At 31.2% G+C, this 13,706-nt stretch overlaps 1 protein-coding gene across 1 annotated transcript; it reads left to right on the forward strand.

Moving 5' to 3' along the window:
• The first annotated feature begins 12,659 nt into the window (after window positions 1–12,659).
• On the forward strand, window positions 12,660–13,187 carry LOC131867719 (serine/threonine-protein kinase OXI1-like). The gene has a single exon (XM_059215523.1). The coding sequence runs from the start codon at window positions 12,660–12,662 to the stop codon at window positions 13,185–13,187; it is 528 nt and encodes a 175-aa protein (XP_059071506.1).
• The last annotated feature ends 519 nt before the right edge of the window (window positions 13,188–13,706 follow it).

A 13,706-nucleotide genomic window follows, 5' to 3' on the forward strand; every position in this document is an offset into this window, starting at 1 on the left:
ATCACAGGGAAGCACTAGCCGTTCTGTCTATCCTTTCTTTAATAGATGGTCAGGGTATTTAGTATTTGTCAGACTTAAGAAAATATAAGCGTGGGCATAAAAGTTTAGAACGGGATCGGCAGTAGGAAATTTATGCACTTGACTTAGGGAAATATATTTTATGAACCGGTTAACCAACATTTTCCCTAGAGAATAAGATGGCCCCACTCATGGAAAGGGTACCCTCGATTTTAAGTGAGAAAAAGGTAACAACAACATATATCAAGGACCAAAAACTCACTTTCAAACCACCTTTTAATCACAAAATACACAAGTCTTAAAGCCCTAAACCCTGATAAATTGACCAAGGGTGAAATAAAACTAGGATCACCAAATTTTGCAAGACATAAATTGAAGGTCCTATCACCACCCAAAACTTCCGTAGAAATTGTTCATGAAATAACTAAAGATGGCATGTTGAAGAATGCTGAGTTTTATTATGATAAATTAGAGGTTGATGAACAAGGATAGGTAGAGGAAGCAGTCCTTTTATACTTACATATCTATAAGAAAGCATTAATAGAGTTAGAAAATCAAATACCAGTTGAGTTATATAAAATGTCAGATGCTAGAAGATTATCTGCTATGCAAGAATATAAACACATTAAAATGTAAGAACTTTTAGCTATCTGTGTTACTATAGCTTTAGATGAGATGGAAAAGACAATTGAGGCTACTGATACAAAGGTTTTCAATAGTAAACATAGAGTAACTAGCTTGATGCTAGAGAGAATGAATGAAGTAATAAAGGAAACACAGAAAGAATGGATCAATTTTTTGGGAGAACACAGAGGACTCTATACTTCACCAGAGACCAAAACTGATACTATAGATACACCAGTTGAAGGTAAAGAAAAAGGGTTTCTGGGTACTCCATCCTTAGTTTTGAAAAATATCAAGATAGTGGAAATTGAGCTACTGGTAAACACAATTCTATAGACAAACACTGAGACATTGCTTAATACTGGGAATGAACAAGATAACATTGTATAGGATAGTAATGTATAGGTTGAGGATACTATTCCTAGAGAGAAACTGACAGTTGCATAGACTGCACTAGGTGGTGAAGCCACCGGTGAAAGTGAGGAGGTAATAAAGGATAAATAATCAGAGGAGATTCAAAATCGACTGGGATACTTATCTAGAATTACTAGAGAAAGGTTATCCGAATTTTTTGAAATTGGTCAAGCTTCGATAAGACAATTTTTGAGGTATTCAATGTACAGTTCTTATTCTTTGACATTCTTTTTAAATTTTTTGGCATTGATGTCAAAGGGGGAATAGTACAGATGTGAAAAAGAATTGCATACATTAGGGGGAGTTACAGAGTATTTTGAGTTTTGGAAATAAGGAGTATTTTGCAAATTCAGCTCAGGGGGAGCAAGGCTTGATGAAACCAACAGATTATACCATGACCACTTTTTTCATGAGTGTTGCCATGAATACCAAAGGGGGATATTGTTGGCAATTCACACTCTATTTATTGGTTTCACTATGTTTTCATTGATGGCAACATGATTTTGGGTTTTGGCTTCATATGGTGTACCAATAGGCACTTCATAGACTCTATACCGACACCACCACCGGTAGACAGAAGATTTCTTTGGTCATCGACAATGAAGGCCAACATGGTATAGTAAAGGTTATTGGTATTGGAGGCTAACATATCTTAGATCCGGCATCAGAAATTTATTTTAATCCTTATATATTTATGTTATCTGGTCGACATGTAAACTAATATTGTATATATATTTGTAAGCTAACATAAGGCATAAAAATTGTATAGGGTATATAGGGCAGATTAATTAGATCATTTTGATAAATTAAGGATATGGATGTAATGGATCATGATGCGAATGTAATGTAATGTGAAATATATCAAAGATTTTGTATGTGAGGAATTTATTGTAAGGATTTTTTCGGTAAAGGGGTTTAGGGCTTCAGATCGAAAGAGACAGAGCTTAAACCAAAACTTTATTCTAGCATAGGAGATGCTATCTTAGCAGTTCACACTTCTCTGGATTGTTGTCTAGAATTTTATGTAGTCAGTGAGACTCTTATTGTGATTGAGTAGTGTGCTCTAGGTTGTAAGTCTTCCTACAAGTGCAAGCCCCTCATATATTGTAATATATCTTCATATGGCCAATGAATTGATATTGTGGGTCACAAATCCCACTGTGGTTTTTCCTCTTTGAGGTTTTCCACATATAAATCTATGTGTTATGATTCTCATTTATGTGTTTGGCTTTTTTTTTGCATTACTTCTTTCAATTTTGTTTATACCAGTACATCAGTTGGTGTATGATTGTTTTGTTAAGGCTAAAATCTACTATTTCGGTATAACACTGAATCACCCCCCCATCTCAGTGTTATTGGTTTCAAACAAATTTATATAGAAACTATATTATAAAATACTTTTCTACTAATTATTTAAATTTTTAAGGTTTGAAATACAAATGTATTTTTACATCTTGCAATTGTTCATAATACTTCAATATAACCTTTATCATTTATAAATTCTACTTCGATGTGCACCTTGAAATTTGATATATAAATTACCCCATGTTTGAAAAATATTATTTTTCATGTTAGTGATTTTTTTTACTTTATCATGGATTTATATATTAAATCATAGGCACATCAAATCTAGGGAGAATATAATGGTGAAAAATATATAAATATATTAGATCAAAAGATTGTAAGGTACTTGTGAGCTTGTCCTATCAGTCATTATTTGTTTGTCAATATCAAAGGTGAATTTAGGAAAAATGAGAAAAGATTTATATAGTTTACTGTCTTTTGACAATGTGTTTGAAATGGTCTGCAGTCTCTTATTCAATGTCACCATTTCATCTTCAATCATTTTCAAGAATGTTTGTTTTCCCACTTCCTTAAATCTGTCCAAAACTTTATGTGTAGCCATTTTCTCCATAGAGTCAAAATTGTTGTTTACATTCTTAATCAACTGAATCAATTTACAGAAGGGGCTATTATCTGAATCTAGTTGTACATTTGGAGCCACTTTCAGTGAAACATCAATAGACATGAAAAATAGCTTTTTATCTTCAATTTCATATTTCACCTAGTCTTGGCTAGCTTGAGCTTGGACTGTAGCAGCAAGCATAAGCTTCTCTAAAAGAGATAACTTACCAGGATCAACTAGCCCATCAAGATTGATCTGGGGTGAAATCCCTATTACTAGAGGAGTGGAAATTTCTGGTTCGACTATACCTTTGCCTTTGTCCACCTTAGCTATCTCAACTTCTCCTAGCCTAGCATCCTTTTGTTGAATCTCAGGGCCTGCAGTGCTATCAGTCACTAGAGAATTGTCACCAGTCTCAACATCAACTGTGGTGTTACCTTGGTCTTTTGGTTGATCCTTAGGATAAGTTTCAAACTTCTGACTTCTGGAATCACCTTGTTTGTCATTCAAATGAGATGATTTAAAGGCATCCTTATACAGAGGGTCATTCTCAATTATCTTCTTCCAAATTTCCTCTCTCTTTCCTCACCTCCTTAACATTACCAATCATTATCCTATTTATTCTATTTTAACTTTTGAATTCCTTTTTATTTGCTTCTTCAAGCAATTTGTTAACTTCATCATGAGTTATACATGTATATCTATTAACAAGTGCTCTCTCCTTCATCTCTTTATCCATTTTACTTCCATTCATCCTTCTAGCATCTATAATACTATATAGGTCCTTCGGAGTGGACTTCTCTAAGTCAATCAATGTCTTACTATAACTATGTAAATACAATACTTCGGCTTCCTCTACCTTTCTTTGATGACCGCCATCAAAACTGTCAAAATTTGCATGAAGATTCTTCAAATTTCAATCCATTGATATCTCATATGTCAGCCAGTTTGTTGATAGTGGAGGAATTATTGTATTCTTACCTTCTATATTCCAAAATTAGAGGTCCTTGTCCAATTGAATTTTGACCTATCTACTTCTTTCGGGTCTTCCGGAGGGAGCAGGATTTGACTTGATCTTTTTGGTGGGCTAAGCTCCACTGTCTTGGGCATTTCTCACCTATTTGACAAAATTACCTCTTTTCTTTTCTTTTCCTACCTCTTCCTTAGATTACATTTTTGAGTCCACCAAAGATACAACAACATATGTTATTTTAGGTTTTTGTTTTTGTTTTGACACACCTTATCCGGATGGGGTAAGCTTTACAGGTTGTGCCATTGAAGAAAGAATTTAATTAGTTGCCTCCTTTTGAGAATATTTCTATCTAGCCTTCTTCACCTCCTCCTTGGTGAATCTCATCTAAGTAGCTACTTCTTCTGCCATCTTTGATACCTTTCTCTTCTGGGCAAGAGTAGTGAATTGCCGGTGCAAACTAAGGTCCTTTTCTTTGAATGTCTCAAATCTCCCATCCTTGGGATACATTGGTTGACTCAAGAGATGTTTTTCATAACCTTCAAGTATAACAGAGTCAACTTCATACCCCATGGACATGATCCAGACAATTTGGGGCTCCACTACTTAAATCAAGCATTTATCCTTATCCACCATAAATAAAATGGTTTGCTCATACTTCTCAACAACCTACTTAGGAAACATTTCCCTATTTTTCATTGAGGCTTGGGAGGTTTGGAAGTATCCCAAGAGGGAAGATATTCTCATAGTACCATCACCAATTCCCCACAAACCTTCCTTGATCTGCATGGCCAATGGTCTATCATAAGCCCATTGGACCTTCCCATTTATACTGGGTATCTCTTGAAAGAAGTATTATGCCAGGAAAAAAAAGAGTGTACCATATTTAAAAGTATGCTTTTTGTCCTGATTTTTCTTCTTTAGATTGCTTAATAATTCATTTAGAAGTGTCATGCAAATGTCATACATGGAAAGAGAGGGGGAGAGAGAGATGGATAAAGAGAGAGAGATGGAAAGGGGGAGATAGAGGGAGATATAGAGGGAGAGATAGAGATAGAGGGAAGAATGGAGAAGGGGACTTGGAGAGAGAGGATGGGATAAAGACATCTAAGAGAGGGGGAGAGAGAGAGAGAGAAAGATAGAGACCAAAGAGGTAGATGGAGGGGAGGTGAGAGAGAGAGAAAGACAGTGTGAGAGATAGAGAGAGTCTGAGTGAGAGGAAGGGATGGAAGGATAGTATAAGAGACTAGAGAGAGAAGTGCAAAGAGAGGGACAAAGAGAGAGAGTGAGAAAGAAAGGTAATGAGAAAGGGAGAGAAGGAGGGGGAGGAGAGAGGGAGAGAGTGAGAGAGAGAGAGAGAGAGAAAGATACACCTAAAATAAAGGGAGATTGGGATAGAGAGATAAAGAATGAGAGGGAGAGAGAGAGAGAGAGAGAGAGAGACTTGAGAGAAAGAGGAATGGATCGACACGGGGAGAGAGAATGAGAGTTATAGGGAACAAAATACTTGATAGAGGAAGAGAAAGGGAGGGGGAGGGAGAGAGAGATAATGGGAGAGAGAGACACCGAAGAGAGGGGGAGATAGTGAGAGATGGAGATATTTGAGAGGGAGAGAAAGAGAGAGATAGACAAAAGAGAGAAAGAGGGTGAGGGAGATGAGAAAGAGAGGGAGAGATATGTAAGATAGGTAAGAAAGTAGAGAGGGATAGGTTTAAGAGACAAATAGGTAGGGGTTGAGGAAGAGAGAGGGAGAATGTAGGGAAGAGATGAGAGAGCTAATACTAATATGAGCATGTTGATTACTAAAATTTGACTAACTTTGAAATTTATAAGAATACTCAAAAATCTAGAATCTTCATTATAACTCTTAGAGATCTGGAACCACTCTCAAACATCTTGACAATATCTAAGAAACATAAAAGACAAAGAGAAATGCCACTTATACTGAAATATTATATCTTATGTATATATCCTACCAAAGAACCTAATGGAACGCTAAATGAACTACATACAAGTCCATATTACTAATTTAAATTTTATTGATATACAAATGCGTATGTATTTTACAAACTAAAACTACGTACGGGGTTTTAGTTTCTAAACTGCATATGCAATTAGTATACTTTAAACCCCATACATGGTTTAGCTTTGGTCAAGCTTGGCAAAAAGAGTCTAAACTTCTATATGGAGTTTTTTAAATTTGAAATACCCCATCTGTGTTTTGTATTTTTTCATGTTTTTTGGGGGTGTGTCCACTTTTTTGCATACTATCTTAGTGCACACACCCAATATTGATATTGAAAATGATTGAAAACAACTATCTTGACATCGGTTAGGGTTAAAATGATGTCCAATTAAATTAAGAGTTGATCAGGATCATGAAACGATAATGGAGATTGATGTCAAGAAGACCTAATTCAAATTTGAGAAAATGGGATCAAATAGGAAAAGAATGCAAAAGAATGACACAATTACAACAATTACACGTCATCCCCAATTTACTGCTCGTTAGATAAATTTGTTTTTCTTTTATAACATTCTATCTTTTTAAAACTAAAATAATGGGGTTTCATTTCATATGGAATCCTTTCTTTTCTGCCACGTCATCCCCAATTTACTACTAGTTAAAATAAATGTGTTTTCTTTTGATAACGTTCTATCTTTTTAAAACTGAAATAATGGGGCCTCATTTCTGCTATTTAAATAAATGTGTTTTTCTTTTGATTACATTCTATCTTTTTAAAACTGAAATAATGGGGCTTCATTTCTGTCCTATCTCATTAATAAAAAAATTAGTTTGATAAATTTTATTTATTATAGTTTTCAATCTATTAATATAACTAATGTTATTTTTATTATAAGCCTTCTACAATCTATTAAATCTAATAATTCTATCATCTTAATTCCATTTTAAGATTAACAAATCTATTTTTAACTAACATAAAATGAATATCATTATATTTTAAAGATTCTAACATTTCTTCAAATTATTTAAACTATAAAAAAATTAATTAAATTTAATTTTATAATACTTAAATCTCAAAACTAATAAACTTTTTTATTAAATAAACCAAAATAACTTCAAAAATGATCAACTAAGCATGTGCAATTTAAATTTTTTTGAAATGAAATTATAATAAATAACAAAAATTACTTAATGAAAAGTATAATGCTAGGTTGCTGGAGGGGGCCTTCCTAAAAAATAGAGCTTGAGTTGGAGAAGGAGCTGCTGAGATTTAACTCCCAAAAGAAGTTGTTAAACTCAAAAATTTCATTAAACCACTAATCTCATGAATATAAGATTTTTGTATGTGCATAATAAAAACAAGTAAAAATAATTTATTTCCCTCCAAAACTATTTTTCTAATAGAAATTAAATTAACAAAAGATTTTGTATGTGCATAATAAAAGCAAGAAAAAATTATTTCCATCTAAAACTATTTCTTAATAAAAATCAAATTTAGATATTTAACAAGTAGGATGCCTCTATTTTTGAAAAAGATCTCAAATAATCTTAGAACACAATTTTTTTTATTCATAAAACCCCATCTTCTTTAAAATAGAGCTTAAACCCCTCTCATGTAAATCATTCCATGATATCTTCTCACTCTCTTATTCTCTAAATAAAGCCAGATAAAATACTAGGAATACTAAGATTACCTCCTAGAGAAGAAATAAGAACGATTGGCAAGAAAAACAAGTGGGAGTACTTGCCTTATAATATTGATATAAGAATAATTGTGAATATAAATTTTATATATTAATATAAAAATATAAGAAAATTAGCATTAATCATAACTAAATAAATCTAATTAATTATTATAGAATTGATTTAATATTATGATATAACATTGATATAATATGATAATTATTAACATTGATATTTAAAAATTAAAAAATAATAATTTAGCATTAATAATAAAATAAATAAATCTAATTAATTATTCATTAATTTAATATTTAATAATTAAGAATATATCTCAATAATAAATAATAAATATAATTATATAATAAATTTATTAAGATATAATATATATTATATAAATAACAAAAATGTCAATTTCAATTGATTATTAACAAATTAATATATAGATGGAATTATCAATTATAATTACATAATATTAATAAGAAATATTTTTCAATATAAATATGATTTTTAGTTAAACAATTATTACAATATTTCCATGTTACTATTTATAGAGAGTAATGAAAAAAGTTGAAAGTTTATAATTTATAATTAATTTTAGGGTCTATTTCTATGGTTAGAGTTAACTTTAGGGTCTATTTCTAGGGTTAGAATTAAATTTAGGGTTAGGTCATGGTTAGGTTTCAATTATGCTTAGATTAAGGTTGATTTGGTTTATGGTTCAATTAGATCTAGATTACGGATATTGTCAAGGTTAGGGTTTGATTATGGTAAGTTTAAAATTATATTTAAGGTTTGTATAAGAGTTCAATTAGGGTTAAGAAATAACTTTATGATTCTATTATGATAGGGTTACATTTAAATTAGGATTAATGTTTAATTAGGGTTAGGGTTTGGGATAGAATTCAATTAGGATTACGGTTCAATAAGTGTTAGGGTTTGGATTAGGTTATGGTTAAATTAAGGTTAGATTAAGGTTATAGTTAATATTAAAATAGCTTAAAATTTCTTTTAATTCAAACAATATTATTAATATAAATTTAAAAAGTTAAAGTTTCACCCTAACGCTACTTAAGTTAAAATCTTATCTGTAATTTATCAAGAGTTAGTTAAAACAAAAAACTATTTATAAATTGAGATTTTCTAAAAAACAATTAGCATTTCTATTTTATTCTCACTTTTTACAAGCAAATCATTTCAAGTTCTAAATATCAATTAGTTTTAAAATAAATGGTAGTTTGAGTTAATTTAAAAGTAGAATCTAAATATAAATAGAATCTTTCTATATTTTCTATATATATGAGAAAAATTTCTATTCTATTCCCTTTTGCATGCAAATGAATTCAAATTCTAAACTTAAAATAGCTTTTTTTTTTATAGTTGTTAAATTGGTTTTTTAGATTTATAATCGTGACACTGTCATACAAATCATACATACCATTTTTGTTCAATAAAAGATGTCAACGGACAAGCTGTTACTTAAAAGCCAATGTTATTAAGCCGAGAGGCTTTATAATGGAAAGAATTTATACGTTAACATTTAGGGGTTTTCAAATAATTTGATGTGTATTTTAAAATGTATTCTAAAATTAATTGTTGATTCATTTACTATTTTAATTTTAAAATGTGAATTGATTTTCATGCAAAACCAAAAAAGGTCCAATATAAATGTTGTTAAATTAATTAATATCAATTAATATCAATTAAAAATATAATATCAATTAATTTTTACTAATGCCTCTAGATTATAAGTTTAATTTTTATTTAAAAATATATAAATAATATATTACATAAATAAGTATAATAAAAAAGTAGAAATATCAAATTAATATTAATAATATTCATTTATTCTTATTTATCTAGTATATTTATTAATAAAGTATATTTTGATTTAACCTTTGTTAATTTTATTATTATTCAAATAATTTTTAAATATTTTATTAATGTTTAAAATTATTTCATAAAGCTTAAACCTATTTGATTTTATTATCATTAGGGTTTGATAAGAATAATATAATTTTAATTATAAGAAACTTTAAACTATTTTAAAATGTCTATATTTTAAATTTTTAGTAAAAATAACATTTCAATTAAAAGAGAGTTTAAGCTATTTTAAAATGACTTTATTTCATAAGAACAAAGTTTCAAGGTAATTATTTCATAAAAATATTGAAATAAGAAAGAAAATATTCATAATAAAAGTACATGATAATAAAGATTCTTTTAATATTTTATAAAAAATGAAAATAAATACATTATCCTACAATAGTTATTACCATGAGGATTTGATAAACATTAAAAAGCATACTCTAATTTTAAAGTTATATAAGTTTTAGTTTTAAATTTATTCTAAAACTAATTGTTGATTCATTTAACAACATAAAAAAATAAAAACCCTAACTATAATGAAAACTTTACCATATTCAGATCCTCACCTTGAAAATATCTCTAATCTAGACCTGATTGAACTCTAAACCATAACTTGACCCTAAACTTAAATATAACCCTAACTTCACCCTTACTACAATCCTAAACCTAACCCTTAACACTAACACTTAACCTATGATATAAACCCTAACCCTTGACATAATCCTAAACGTAACCCTAATCGTAAGCCTAACCATAATCTTAACCCTATCCGTAACCTTAACCCTAACCATGATATAAATCCAAACCCTAAACATTAGCCTAACCCTAACAATGATGTAAACCCTAACTACAATCCTAACCCTAACCCTTAACTTTAACTCTAACCCTCTAATATAAACCTTAAACCCTTAACCCCAATCTTAACGTTGTGATATAAACCCTAATCCTAAACACAAAACTAACCATAATTGTAAATCCTAACCCTAATCTTAATCCCATGATATGAAGTCTAACCCTAGAAATAATCATAACAATAACACTAAATCCTAATCCTAACAACAATTGTAAGCCTAACCCTAACCTTAACCCTGAATCCAAAATCTAACCATTAACCTAACCTTAACAATGATGTAAACCCTTATTGCAATCCTAACCCTAACCATTAACCTAACCCTAAAAGTGATGCAAACCATAACTATAAATCCAAACCATAACCATAATTATAAATATAAACCCTAACCCTAGACACAATCCTAAATATAACCCTAAATCTTAAGCCTAACCATAATCTTAACTCTTTCCCTAATCTTAATCATAACCATGATATAAATCTAATTCCTAACCATTAACCTAACCTTAACAATGATGAAATCCTAACTATAATCCTAACCCTAACTATAATCCTAACCCTAACTCTAACCCTCTAATATAAACCTTAACCCTAACATTATGATATAAACCCTACCCCTAAACATAAAATTAACCATAATCATAAATCCTAATCCATATTCCTTGTCGGCATCCTTATTCTTATTCTTCAGCCATTGGCATTTCCTATCCTTCAGCGATTGGCGTTTCCTATCCTTCAGCGAATGCTGTTTTATAATGTATTAATTTCATTTCATTAGTAAGTGTAGGAATACGATACAATTCTTTTTTGTTTACACCGTTACAAATGGGTGGGTGGCATTGTAGGTTACGCCTAACAAGCAGTAAATTGGTGATGACGTGGCAGAAAAGAAAGTATTACATATTTGGGCTTATGAACAGCAAATTGATTGATGTTTGAGTAATCTAACGCATTAAACAACGTTGGTAAGAACAGAAAGAAAAGAAATGGCAGAGGAGTTTTCATATCTTCGCATATGAAGAGCAAATTGATTGATAATTGGCAGATTTTACCGAGGCATTCAGGGAACAAGCCAGCGCAGCAAAGACGGCTCAAAGATAACATTTCCTATTACATAGACTCATTTTCCAATGAGTTCAACAATAGTTTATATACATAATTAGTTTTCACCTAGTGATACACTTTGATATGAATGCATGGTTCTACCTCCATCAATTATTCATTACATCATTGTACATCACAATGATGTTTCTTATACATTTTAATATTACTGTCACATCCAGAGAAGAATGATTTATAAATTGTATATCTATTTTTATATATGATGATGCAAATCATGATAAAAAATATTCTACATTACAAATTTTTTTCAATTATAATTATCATGATCATGACATAACTAAGTGGAAGATTTTCATACACCCTCTTATTCATTACATCATAACATCATGATCCTTAGAAAAAAAAATTGCAAGATGATTATGATGGTTCTACATATTCTTTTTGATATGTGAAATAATTTCGCCGAGAGGCGTTCCTACAGTCGCAGCAGGGGGAGTGAAGGCATCCGTGTATACACTAAAGAAAACGGATGATAGTTACGTTTTCAAAAAGTTGGATGGTCACAGTCACAGCAGGAGCAAGTTACACACTATCCTGCAGCGGTTACATGCATGCTCCAAACACAATATGATTTGAATCAAAGATTTTGCAACAGTTACAGATTGCATACTACAAACAGAGATTGCATACCACAAACGACTGGGATGAAGAATGTAACCGAACGTTACAAGGAAGTTGAAACGATTGAAACGATTGAATTTTCTTGGCTGTCCATCGTGGCATCAACAAAGCTTTTGCAGTCAAAGTGATGAGTAAGGAACAGATGAAAGCCTACAAATTGGCAGCTACGGAGAAGGAGATTCTGTCTTCATTGGATCATCCATTTCTGCCGTCTCTGCTTACCCACTTTGAGTCAGAGACTCATACATTTCTGGCCATGGAGTATTGTTCTGGAGGAGATATTAACGTGTTGAGGCATAGGTAACCCAGTAAAACCTTTTCAGAGTCCACCATAAGGTGAATATTTGTGTTTGTGTGTTCTTCTATATTTCTAACTTGCATTTGGTGGATGTCTGCGTCCTGCTTTAATTTCAATATCAATCTAATTATATTTGTTATGTTTTTGCAGTCGGTATCGGGGGATCCTGGTGCATAAACTTCTCCTCTATAATTGGAGACTTTTTGAGAGAATAAACTAATTAAACACTTTGTAGGATTATCTTTGTTACTATATAATTGTGCAGATATTTTTTGTCTGTATATATAAGAGAGAGATTCCTCAAGGTGAACAGGTGAAATAATGGTAATTGAAGTCATTTTTTTAGATGATCACCTGTCTTCATCCATGTGCAGGTTTTACGCGGCAGAGGTGATTGTAGCGTTGGAGTATTTGCACGAGAAAGAAATCGTATATCGAGATATGAAGCCAGAGAACATATTGGTGCAAGATAGTGGGCACATAATGCTCACTGATTTCGATCTGTCCCTGCGTCTCATATCTGATCATGGCGAATATAATGAATGGAAATCTCGTTCGTTTGTGGGTACGGAGGAGTACATCGCACCAGAGGTCCTGTGGGGCAAATTCCATTCATACCCAGTCGACTGGTGGTCTTTCGGCGTCTTTCTATACGAAATGAGTCACGGTCAGACACCTTTTAGGGGGTTTAGTCGAAAGGACACCTTTGTGAATATTATGAGCAAGGACCCCTTTTTCTCATCCTCATCTTCTCTGGATGATCTTATTCAGAAGCTCCTTGCGAAAGAGCCGACAGAGAGGTTAAACAGAAAGCAAATAAAAAGTCACCAATTCTTTTGGGGCATGTGATGGGATCAACTGCAGTTTGTTTCTAGGCCTCCTTTTGTGCCGCCGCTCTCTCGAAAAACTTCTTCTCACTTTTCACAAAGAAAATGAAGAAGAAGAAACAGAAGACATAAGCTGCGGCTCTGTGGAATCAAGTCAATGATTGATTTGGCCTCAAAAACTATTTATCTATATAAAATTAAGGTGAAAGCAAAATTACATTATCAAAGTTTACATGTTTTCAATCTTATAAAATTCGATTAAAAAAATCACAATCAATTATTCATTATTATAGATGTGTTTGTTATTTTTAAAATATATTTATATTTTATTTTCTTTAATTTCTATTTTGATAATTTCACTTTATTTTGTTAAAATGTGTAGATTACCAAACAATTGTAGCAAAACCAACATCTATAACTTTTTGTCCTCTTATCAATATATTAAGAAAATGATAATAAATGTTATGAATGCAAATAATATGTATATGATTTCAAAAAAAATATTGTAAAAATTAATTTATTATAGTAGTATCAATTTAGA

The sequence above is a fragment of the Cryptomeria japonica genome, unplaced genomic scaffold, assembly GCF_030272615.1.
Source record: "Cryptomeria japonica unplaced genomic scaffold, Sugi_1.0 HiC_scaffold_178, whole genome shotgun sequence".
Lineage (NCBI taxonomy): Eukaryota > Viridiplantae > Streptophyta > Pinopsida > Cupressales > Cupressaceae > Cryptomeria > Cryptomeria japonica.